General features: G+C 36.4%; 1 protein-coding gene and 2 long non-coding RNA genes across 3 annotated transcripts in view; 2 read left to right on the top strand and 1 right to left on the bottom strand.

The window, feature by feature from the left end:
- The first annotated feature begins 4 nt into the window (after positions 1-4).
- On the top strand, positions 5-3,691 carry LOC116289795 (dynactin subunit 6-like). The gene has a single exon (XM_031696734.2). It carries the CDS (start codon positions 36-38, stop codon positions 600-602), a length of 567 nt encoding a protein of 188 aa, XP_031552594.1. The 5' UTR covers positions 5-35; the 3' UTR covers positions 603-3,691.
- Positions 3,692-9,319: 5,628 nt separating this feature from the next.
- LOC116289818 (uncharacterized) overlaps positions 9,320-12,582 on the bottom strand; it is a 37,129-nt gene continuing 33,866 nt past the window's right edge. The window contains exons 3-5 of the long non-coding RNA XR_016120601.1: positions 11,366-11,498; positions 10,244-10,364; positions 9,320-9,728 (exon numbers count right to left, since the gene is read on the bottom strand). This is a non-coding gene — a long non-coding RNA (uncharacterized LOC116289818). The remainder of the gene's footprint in view (positions 9,729-10,243; positions 10,365-11,365; positions 11,499-12,582) is intronic.
- On the top strand, positions 9,674-12,344 carry LOC116289819 (uncharacterized). The gene is made up of 5 exons (XR_004196375.1): positions 9,674-9,808; positions 10,174-10,746; positions 11,400-11,475; positions 11,682-11,749; positions 12,186-12,344. It is a non-coding gene; the product is annotated as an uncharacterized LOC116289819 (long non-coding RNA).

Here is a 12,582-nt window from a genome sequence, read left to right as displayed (position 1 = left end):
TACGGTCACCAATGTATTAGGCAAAAAAACCCAAAATGTCGGCTTCTTCGTCAAGAAACTCTTCTCAAACGCCCAGAAAACTGAAAATAGGCGCTGGATCCGTGGTTTGTCAAGAAGCAGAGATTAAGGGAGAAGTAACTATCGGATCGAAAACGGTGATTCATCCAAAAGCCCGAATAATCGCCGAAGCTGGGCCGATAATTATAGGGGACAACAACCTGATTGAAGAACAAGCCACCATTATTAACCCTGTGATCAAAGAAGACGAGGATGAAGCTGGTGAAAAGATCGTCATGAAGATTGGAAATCATAATGTGTTTGAGGTTGGTTGTGTGTGCGAGGCGGTGACAGTCGGGGATAATAATATTCTTGAAGCAAAGAGTAAAATTGGTCGCCATACCCTCTTGTCTCATGGGTGTGTGATTGGTGCTAAGTGTGAGGTGACTTCTCAAGAAACTGTGCCAGAGAATACTGTTATATATGGTCAAAGCTGTAGTCGTAGGGCCCAGGCGGAAAGACCCGTTCCACAGACTTTACAACTGGACTTTTTAACGAAGATTTTGCCGAATTATCATCATCTGAAGAAATCAAGTCGTTCTTGAAAAAATGGCATCATATTGAAATTGCTTGCTTTAAAAAACAGCCCAAAACATCTTGCCTTCTTTCCTTCCAAACTGTATACCAGTTAAGGTAATTTACATTATAGACTTGTAACTCTTATTGAATTAGGGTATCTAAAAGATGGTGTAGAATATACTTGCATGAAGTAGAAACCTTTAGCTTAATATTTACCATGAAAGGAAATATTGATGGATTGCAAGCATTCCCAAGAGAGTCAAAGTACAAAAACATGGCGGCTATTGTGGTGCTGTTAACAGTGGACGATAAGGAGAAAGCTTTTGTTAAATGGCACCAACATGGCCTTGATGACGTAACATGCAATCAAAGAATATGTGCATCTTGTACTAATGTCATAGTCATACTTAAACTTCCAAGTATAAATTTCCTTTACGTGTACTTATACCCATTTTCATAAAAACGTGACCAAAACAACTGTTATATTCCCAGGTGTCTGGGTTTTTTTTGCTTCTGTCAATCAAATTTTCAATGGTGTGAGTTAATAATTGTCTTGATTTGGCAGAACCTAAATTTGGTGATTCGGTCATTTGGTCATGAAATTATCAAAATGGGTAAGACTTCACTGATGTTTAAGACCTTCGCCCTAGCATTTTATTGAAAGAAAAGATTTTATTTATAGATTGGTTATGCCAGGCATGTTAACCAGCATTATGATTGTGTATAATTTGATGTTGTTCTATATTGATATTACAATTAAGTCCCATATGGGACTATAGTTAAAGTGCACATGAACCCTTCGACAATACTTTCAGTACTGATTCTACATGAAGTAAATAGTTGAATGGTAAAATATTTCTTGATTTGAGTGATGCGTTTCTAAGTTATGAAGGTTTATACTTCCAATATGCTAATGAGTGTGACGTCTATTAAGGCTTAATCAAATATACAAAATCGAACTGGTTCATAGAAACAGTATTTAAAAAGCATCATTATTTTACTCATGGTTTACATGAAAGCTATTTACAATTTTTATTTTCAAAATGGCCAGCATTTAGTATTACTAGTTACAACAAAAACACTCAAATACCTTACCTGACGTCATCATCATTAACATATTGGAAGTATAAACCTTCATAACTTAGAGATGCATCACTCAAATCAAGAAATATTTTACCAATCAACTATTTACTTTATGCAGAACCAGTACTGAATGTATTGTCAAAGGGTTCATGTGCACTTTAATAACCATGACCATATTATTAGCTGTTGGGAAGAACATTTTAAAAATTTGACGTGGGCTTGGATATGAGTACTAAATTATCTAGGATCACTGTATCTTGCAAAGTCTGAATATTTTTTTCTGAATATACAGCTCTTATTAACCAAGTGCCATGAGTTATGGACTACTTTTTTATGGCCCAAGTGCGTGGCACACAGGCTATGAAAAAGTGGGGGGAAACCAGGTTCCATAACTTACATAACATAACATACCCCTGAAAATTGCATGTTGGTCGGTATAGTATGTTATGGACCACAAATTCGTATTAGTATTTTATCAATTTATTGGCCAATGAAGGCATGTGAAATTATACCTTGCCATTTAATATTGAATTATATATGAGTTTCCAGATAGAGCTGTTGATAAAGAAGCCTAATTGTCATTAATAAGTGCACACTTCCATAAGCATGGCATAAAATTTGATATAGCCTTTAAAACTGCAAAAGAGAATAGAATATTTAGAACAAATATATATCAGATGACTATGAATAAGTAATGTTATTGAATTTTAAAGTAAAGTAAGGGAAATATTCTGACTGAACGGCATTACAGTCAAAGTAAGAAAACTGTGAACACCTAAAATATGTCTTGAATGTTTAACATTGTGTTCTTATGCGACAGTTAATTAGAAATGAACTAATTCTCATACAGTATGTGATTGGTCAGAACACGATACCCATAGTCATTTTTTTAGTTTTCACGGTTTTTTACTTTGACTGTAATTACAGTGGATCCCAATCAAATAAGTGATACCATACAATTTTCTGTTGTGGTGAAGAATACTTTGGCCGACATCAATCAAGGCCTTTCCACAACATTCAATAGACACATACCCTTGGAAACTTTGTGTTTTCCAAAATTGTAATAAACAAACACTTTGATTGACAGTCCATCAAACAATATTTTTGCACAACAACAAATTGAATGATTTTCCATGTGATTGGGACAAGCTGTCACGTGCTGTCAGAGGTTGAGCTTTGCCCCACCCCCTCCCCTGGTGGTGGTTTTCATGTTCCTCTTCCTTGCTGTGTACCTCATATCACAACATTAATGGATCTCATCCATAACTTATTACTATGATGCTTTGATATTCAGTTAGGATATATAACAAATTTAAACCCCAACTCTCATAATATTGAGAGTTAAGAAATGGTTAATTAATCAATCAGAGAGTGTGTTATATCATGGCTATGTTATGATTTTATTTATTCACAAGTCAACTTCATTACTGACTGGTCAAGTGTTTTGAATATATTAATAATTCAGTAGCTTAGTTTTGCTGCTTATGCAGTGCTATGTTCATAGCTGTGACTTCATTTCAAATAACAGGACTTCATTAAATTCCAATGTATACAGTTGTGTAAGAGGGAAGGTAAGAAAAATAATGTAAATAGTTAAGAAAGGGGCTAGATTTAGGCATAGTTAATAGTCAATCTATTAACTATGATTTTGGTAGGGTAGGATGATGGAGTATATATATTCTTGTGTTTGTAAGTTTTTAGGGGTAAGCAAGACTGATATGTGTAGGGCCAGGTTAAAAAAAAGTAGCAAAGAACTGGTCTTTTAGGTATATACTGGGAACCATATACTGATCTTATAGGAAATTAAAGGGGGCATTAGTAGTGTTGCCACCTCTGACCTCTGGGGTCTTTGGTTCAATTTCTTGACTCAGCATCACATATAAGTATAGTTTTTTAGGTCTCTCCCTGGATTCAAAGGTTTTTTTCTGGGTTCTCTGGTTTTCCACTCTGCAAAACCAAATATGCTAAATTCCAATGCGATCTGTGACTGAACAGCCTGGAAGTTGATAAAAATTAAAGGTTCTCAAATGATGCCTCTTGGATTACTTTTGCCCTTGCTGTTTGGTAGCCTTACTTTCTATAATTATATTTCTGTGTAATGCTTGATAGAGTACAAGTACTAATGTGTGTAACATAAATATCACTAAATAGTGTTATCTTATGCTAATTCTATCGTTTTCTTTTGTTTAATTAGTGCTATTTACTACTAAATAGTGATAATTGTACTCTACTGATAACTCTTATATACCATAAAATTGCTGTTATAAGCCATGGACTCATACTCGTTTGTGAGCAAAGTTTTTTTTGTGTTATCACCAGGTGCTTATAACTGAGAGAAAAAGAGTTTGGATTGAAAAGGAAGTTTTTTCTTTGTTTCGTTTTTCCAAATCTTCATGTGTCATCTATGCCATGAATGCAGATGTGAGCTTATAACCTGGGATGGGGGCTTATGACTGCAAGGATATTTGTATTAGCAGACTAGTGGGCTCATGACTGGGATTATATGGTATCTTTAGGAAGCAATACAAAGAATCACCAAATAAATTATTCATTTTGGTGATCCAAATATCAACTGTATTTTTAATTTAGAAAATCATTGTTTGACGGGGGTTAGGACTTTAAGGATATTTGTGTTAGCAGACTATACTAGTGGGCTTATAACTGGGATTCGTTATAGAAATCATGGATTATCAGGGGGAGTTAGAACTGTAAGGATATTTGTGTTAGTAGACTAGTGGGCTTATAACTGGGATTTTTTATTTAGAAATCATGAATTGTCAGTTACAGAAGTTGTTTCGTTGTTGGTGTGATTGTCAGGGGAAGTTATGACTATAAAGGCATGGTGCAACATTGTGCACAATATTGCAGGCAATGTTGCTGAAGTAGGATAGTTTTCTAATTCAGCAATGTTGCATGCAACATGTACAAATTGCATTGCGTGTCATGGCTTGCAAAATCAATTGCATGCAACATTTAGCGCAATGTTAAACCGTGTTTCCATAGCTTAAGGACATTTGTGTAAGCAGACTAGTGGGCTTATAACTGGGATTTTTTACTTAGGCTGCGTTCATAATGTATGGCAGAGGGGAAGGGGGGCAGGTGAAAATTTGAAATGTCCAGAATAATTCTTAACACCCCCCTTAAAGTCATGCAAAAAATATGATCCTCCCTAAGCAAGGCTTGTAGCTTCTTCCAAAAATTGTGCATATTCCCCATTTTTCTGATAAAAATTTGCCCATCCCCCCTTTTTCCTACCAAAATTTTCCTGATCCCCCCTCAATTTCACCGCCCCCCCTCCCCCTGCCATACATTATAAACGCAGCCTTAGAAATCATGGGTTGTCAGTTACAGAAGTGGTGTTGTTCCAGTTCAGTCAAAATTGATGACCGGTAGATGCAGAATGATTTCAGGGGGAGGGGTGGCCATTACATAGAATGCCAATATACAGCAAGTAAAGCAAGGAAGGAGTTAGTAAGATGTTCCTGATAAAGTTGATCACCATTTGGAAGGGTTCAGGTAAGCAACTCAAACATTACAATACACCTGTATTAAGCAGACACCTTTGGTACCTTGCACGTTGGATGTCTGCTGAAAATAGCTTTATTTTACAGTAAATGTGGGAAGAAAAATTAGGGGATCTGTGCAACTAGCTGTTGGTTTTAATGAAAGGTGTCTGCTTAATAGAGGTATCATTATGATATGAAAAAGTTGTATTGAAAGGGGTTCCATGTCTTGCATGACTATACTTCTATACTTTGGTTTGCCATTTTATATTCTTTGCTAGGGAGAAACACAAAAGTTTCTACATTCCAGCTCCGCTTCCAGATTTCGATCAGAAAATTAATGAAAGTCATGTCAAGAAGATGTGATCTAGCAATAAAACCCAGGAAATGCATGCCAAAGGGGTTTCAAAAAGGAATTGATAATTTCTTTTGAGTTAGCTAAATCACCTCGTGCCAAGGGCGTGGCATAATGGGGGGGGGGGGGGTAGGGGCTAGCTATCAGTAGCCTCTAATACAATCAAAACTACATTGTAAAGTTTTATCAAAAACAACATTCTTTAAAATACTTACACCTTCCTCTCAGCTGCAACCTGCCTTGTCCCCAACCCGCATTTTCTTCTAGAGAAAAATTGATTGCAAATAGAAAAACACCAGTAGTTAATTCTGTCACATCACAGGTAGGTAACAGGGTTTGTAGAGGGATGTCACATGTAGCAGCCTTTCCTGTAACATGAAGCACCACATCACAGGTAGGTAACAGGGTTTGTAGAGGGATGTCACACGTAGCACCCTTTCGTGTAACATTGCGCACCACGTAACAGGTAGGTAACAGGGTTTGTAGAGGGGTGTCACGCTTAGCAACCTTTCCTGTGACATTGCATCACAGGTAGGTAACAGGGTTTGTAGAGGGAAGTCACACGTAGCAACCTTTCCCATAACATTGCATCACAGGTAGGTTACAGGTTTGTAGAGGGATGTCACATGTAAGTAGCCGGTTTTTGGAGAGATTTTGTATTAATCAATTAAGTAAAAATCTGCCTGTATATCTACTGCGTCTGTGCATATTTACCCAATGGTTCATTAAATTTGCAGTCGAACTGAAAACATATATGATAATACAAGGTCTACTTTTGAAGGTGGCTCACATGCGAAAACAGTTCAGAGTCTTGTGGCCTGAAGGAGAGCCCTTGATGGCCCCAGTATTCCTCATGATGTGATCACGCATGTGAAGCCAAGCATTTAAGTCAAAGGTATGTGAATGACATAACATCCATTATCAGTCACAGCCGTACAGCAACGAACGATGGCATACAGCATAAACGATAACATCATATGACAACGGTGACGTATACAAAAACACGACGATCACTCCAGCAGCAACAGCATATAGCAAAGTGATAATGAAGCAATGTACAACAACAAACTACAGCATATACGATGTCCTCATATGACAACGACGATGTATACAAAAAAACAGTAACTCATTTAACTAAAAAACAAAAACAGAATATTTAAAAAAAACAGCACACAGCAGCCTTACTTTCATAAACGACGAAATCGTAGCGACGCAACAGCAAGACATATTAAAAACGACAATAACGACTCCAGCAGCAACCCCATATAACGTCAGGTGTAATGATGTAACAACCATACCATACAACATTGACGTGACCAAGACATGCAGTAACAACCACACCATACAACATTTACGTGACCAAGACATACAGTAACAACCTCACCATACAACATTGACGTGACCAAGACATACAGTAACAATCACACCATACAACATTAACGTGACCAAGATGTGGTGCGCAATGTTACTGGAAAGGTTGCTACATGTGACATCTCTGTATAAACCTTGTTACCTACCTGTGATGTGGTGTGCAATGTTACAGAAAAGGTTGCTACATGTGACATCTCTCTACAAACCCTGTTACCTACCTGTGATGTGGTACGCAATATTACAGGTAAGGTTGCTACGTGTGACATCTCTCTACAAACCCTGTTGCCTACCTGTGATTTGATGCGCAATGTTACTGGAAAGGTTGTTACGTGTGACATCTCTCTACAAACCCTGTTGCCTACCTGTGATTTGGTGCGCAATGTTACTGGAAAGGTTGCTACGTGTGACATCTCTCTACAAACCCTGTTACCTACCTGTGATGTGGTGCGCAATGTTACTGGAAAGGTTGCTACGTGTGACATCTCTCTACAAACCCTGTTACCTACCTGTGATGTGGTGCGCAATGTTACTGGAAAGGTTGCTACGTGTGACATCCCTCTACAAACCCTGTTACCTACCTGTGATGTTGTACGCAATGCTAAGGGAGACGTTGCTTTTATTTTCAAAGTGTTATTATTATTATTTGTGCCGATTATTTGAATGCTTATCTGTAATTAAGTTGATATTTTCTGCAGGAGAAAAAATTATCAAAGAAAAGAAAGAAGAGAGGTCGGGAGAAACAAGCGACGACAGAGAATTTGCAAAGTATAATTTATCAAAATTAAGAAGATTGTTTGGAGAATAGAGTAAGGACATTTAACTCGTGAAATAAAAATTACTAGTCAACGTCAAATAGACACAAAAGAAAACAATGGAATTAGGGTCTACTAAAGCGTATTGATGTAATATCTATTTTACGGGTTTAATGGCTTCATTTTTACAGGCAAACACAAAATAAGATAAAAGGTACAAAGAAAAGGAAAAAACAACAGTAAAGAAGGTGGAATAATAGTTAGTGTTAAGAAGGAATAAAGAGGAAGAGGAAAAGGAAAAGGAATGAAAGGAAAGAAAACATTGAAGATAATGTTAAACGGTAAAAGAAAAAAAAGCAGTGTGAAAAGGAAAGAAAATAGTGAGAAAAAGAGATCTGCACTAAAAAAAGTAGTGTTGAACAAAATATCAATAACTGTAAAAATGTTAAAATAAATGAAAGAGTTTAATTAAAGACTTTTTGAAATATAACAAAACTATTGTCGTTATTTTGTGCGCCTCTTCCCGCCTACCCCCCCCCCCCCATCCCACCGCCTGCCCCCCCCCCTCCCCCCAACCACCAACACACACACGCTAGAGTATCTTGAATACGAGGCTTACCGGATAAAACAAAGGAATGCCGCGCATTCCTAAGAGAAAAGTCAGTGTGATTTCTTTCGAATTTTTCCTTTGACGAGTACAATGATCCATAACACCCTGACCGTCAACAAAAGACAAACAAGTAATACTCAAGGGATTGATAAACGAAAGAAAAGAACGAAAAATTATTGCGCTAAGTAAAGGAATTTGCATATAAAGTGCCAGATTCCTTAAAGCTTGTTTCTTTTCGCTTCATGAGAAAGAATGCTGATTCTTTGAAATAAATGAATGATGCTCGAGGGAACGACGACGTGACTAAAACACGGAACTACGTGAATAATTACACTCAAAAACTAAAACAACATATTTCCAAAGTGCTAGACTCTTCCACGGGTTTCCATCATATTCACCTAAAAGTGACGTCATATATTTCATTATTTTGGGCGCTGTTCATTTTAGTCACGTGTGTTATTCCCTTGAGTAGTAGTTTTATTCTACGCTTGAAAACACTTATTCAAAGTGATATTCTTATGCACATAACTTATCGAAGAAACGCTCCGTGTTGTTTTGCTCCAAGAAGTGAACAAAAAACGGCCGCGCGAAATGGCGAAGAAACAAGAGTTGATAAAATGAAAGGCCTCGACGAGCGGTTCAACTTTTGAGTCAACATTTAGCCAACATTTTTAGCAAACATTTTGACCCAACCGTGACAAGCGATCCCAACAAATGTTGGCTAAATGTTGAGTCAAATGTTTGGACCGTTGATCAGGGAATTGACTCCAAAAAGTGAACTCAAAACAGTCGGCGCGCGAAGTTGAAAGCAACAAGAGTTAATAAAGTTTATAGAATTTAAAGTGTAATAAAAAAAGTTAACGCTGCATGGGTCTTGAAATCTTTTGTTTGTTCATTGTTGTTTACGTCTGGGTGTATTTTATTCTTGGTCAGGTGTGTCAATAATAAAGTGATTTTCAACTGTTGTTTTATTTTTCTCGTTTTCTGTTTTGATGGGTGTCCAAGAATAAAGGGACAAAGAGAACACATCAGACAATAAAGGTTCAATGGTCTTTTATTATAAACCGCTTCATTGAATAAATAATAAAATAAAATGAAATTAACCTAACCCTACCAATTTATTTTTTCCAAGATCAAAAAATTGAAAAACTGACCAAAAAAAAAAAGGAAAATATTGGGTCACGTGACTAATTAGCATATTTTTATTTTTTGCTTAAAAATGGCATTTTCCCAGGGTTTTACCCTCCGTAGAGTGCTAAAACAGCCTCCTCTACTTATTTGTTATGTGTTCGGCAAAAAAGAACGACCAAAAACCGTTTAATTTTCCTTATTTTTTCGCCAAAAATTCCATTTTTCAGTGGGATCCCTGTGTAAAATGCTAGTATCCAGTCCCTGAGCATGTCACCTCTTCATTTCACGCACGCTGCTGTTGGTGGTGGATGTGTTTCAACGGGTGCAAAACACGATGGGCTTTTAGGCTGAAATTGTACAAGAACAAAGATCGTTATTAGCTCGTGCTCGACCTAACAGAGAGAGAAGTACACGAGAACTAAGAAAGGTAAGAGTTATTTCGTTTTTTCTGCGTTTTCTTTCGTTTTTCTGTATTTTTGACCAGTTTAAAAACTTCGAATGTTCGTTTCACCGGCTTCGTCCGCCATAACACATGTCATTTTCGAAGCCTAAAAATTTCACTTTTACTGTCACGAACAACTATATTTATTATAAATATACAATCTTATAAAGTTTGAAAACAGTTTGCAAGCTTAGCTTGAGAATATATTCATTTTCTTATATTTTGAATTTTTTAATTTTTAACCTTGCGCGAAATTCAACTAATAAAACTTTCAAACCTCTCCTCCCTCGATTGAACCAAAAAAACCCCTAAACATTGCCCTTATAGAATTATCTTTTTTGTTTTTGCAGTGATAAAAATGCACGTTTGATGAAAAAAAGTATAAGTTCAGTGAGGTCGTAACAGGATGGCTGTTGATACCTGACATCTAGCTTGTAGCCACATACTGCACCTTGTCTCTATTAACCAATACATACACGCCAACCAGTATGCTAACCATGGAATAGTCCAGTATCTATCTTGTAATGATGGATTAACTGCACTAAAACAAGAAAGAGAAAAAGACTTTGATGACAATATGGACTCACCTTGTTAATTTATGAGTATTGACCTGATTAATGATGTGTTGACCTGGTGATGACCCTGTGACCTTCATAAGAATGTGGACTCACCTTGTTGCTATATCAATATAGAAGTGAATATCAAGATGATATCAATGTGCTAACCTGGAGATGACCCTGTGACCTTCATAACAAAATAAGCTCACCTTGTTGCTGTATGAATATTGACCTCTGAGATTGACCTTTGAGTATTGACCTGAAGAGCATGATGGTTACTCCATCATGGTAACCCTGTGGTAAAGGGTGTTAACCCTAGATGAATCCCTTACAATGTTCCAAGGATACATCATTACTGATTGCCAGGTATGTGCATTTTTAAGCTTAATGTCCAGAATTAACTGTATCTAAGGCTACTTGAACACATTTTCTACAATTAGCCAATGAAAAAAAATCAGCATGAATAAAAAATACTAATTAATATTCATGATTGACATAAAAACGCCTTAATATGTCAATGCTACAAATTTATGCTAATTCACAAAAATGTGAAAATTGGCAAAAAGAAATTAAAACATTTGTATCAAGGCAATGACAATAATGCAAACCATATATCAGTGAAATAGTACTAACTAATTAGTACGAAATAGCATCAATGAAACAATTCAAAACAAAAGAAACCAAAGTTTTTAGTGCTATTCGGTAGTTCCAGAAAACATTCATACATCACCCATGAAGGAAATTGGAAATTCTGGAGGGGAGGGGAGTCAGAAAAAGAACAAAATCACAGAGTTTCTATGGAAGAAAATGGGAAGTTTCTGAGGATAGTGGGGTCCTTTAACAAATTTTCTCCATGGTGGGGATATTGATATTTTCTGGAAATCCATATGTCATGGATATATGGTTTACACTTTAGGGTACAGAAGAGTATGGTACTGTACATTAACATTCCGTAAAACAAAAGCTTTATATAACAAATTTATACCTGCTTCTAAAAAATTATCTCTTCCTATTTGCAGCTTGTCAGCCATTACAGATAAGTCCAAGTTATGATGCTGTCAGTCTTTTGTGGGACATTCTACACATGACAGACAAGTAAGTTGAGCTTTATGTTGTCCCTGTTATAATGTCAAATGATGAATAAGAGATGTGAGAATATTTGTGCTAGTTAGCTACATGTATACAATGGTTAAAAGTGCCATGTTATGCAATATCCAATGCATCCCTTGCATTGTCTAGCAGTTAGCAAAAAAATTGTATAATTTATATGTTTCTAAAAAATTCTTCCTTTTTCCCCTCAGCTTACCAGCCATTACAGTCAAGTATCTTGTGATGCTGTGTAGCTTTGGCCAGTATACATGACAGACAAGTAAGTTGAGCTATTAGATATGTTAGTGTACAGACTGCAAGCAATCCCTCCATTTCCTTTTGTCACTGTTTGCTGTGGTTAACTTGGCTGAGCAAGGATTGGTAGCTAGTTTAATATCCCCAGGGGGAGGGTGCTAGGTAGTTTATGCAAAACGAAACTGGAGGGTATACATGTATTCCAATGCATTTATCCCCTTGCCCTGATCACTTGGTCAAAGAAAATATGAAGAATGACAAAGTAAAAACAGACTATTGACAGTCTAGTTAGAGTACAACCCTACTATGTATCCTGAACTATACCTTTCTGTATTGTTGTTGTATTTCTGAGGAATCAGAATCTTTGACACTTTAATCACATAACTTTATCACTGTTTATGTTTTGACAAGTTGCGAACATGAGACAGGATTTTGACCATATTCTTCTGTTTTCTCTGCAGTTATACCAAATCTGTCATATTCAGTCATACCAAGCTGTTGTGCTGTAAAGCCTTGTCAGATGATGCAGCATCACCAAGAGATGAAGCACCATCAAGATCCAGTCAATCAGTACTGAAGACAGTAATCACCAACCAATGATAAGAATATAATGCTATCAGATTGAGTAACATAATATATAGATTGAAATATTACCAATTTTTTTTTAGGAAATTAGCATTTTCTAGAGATTACAAAAAGCTTAAGCTTATTATTCAAAGAAATTGCTAATTATTCAAAGAAATTGCTAAGTTTTCAAAGAAATTTGGAAATAACTTTAATTCAAACTAGAATATCAAAAACAAAACAAGGGATGCCCCAGGCCTAGGATTAAACGAATGTAAACATAAGATCAAAAGG

The sequence above is a fragment of the Actinia tenebrosa genome, unplaced genomic scaffold (genome assembly GCF_029948245.1).
Source record: "Actinia tenebrosa isolate PJP-AT-01 unplaced genomic scaffold, QUT_ActTen_1.0 PGA_scaffold2__45_contigs__length_23673736, whole genome shotgun sequence".
NCBI classification, from domain to species: Eukaryota; Metazoa; Cnidaria; class Anthozoa; order Actiniaria; family Actiniidae; genus Actinia; species Actinia tenebrosa.
Note: the sequence above shows the minus strand (reverse complement) of the source record. Positions and strands in the feature narration are given on the sequence as shown.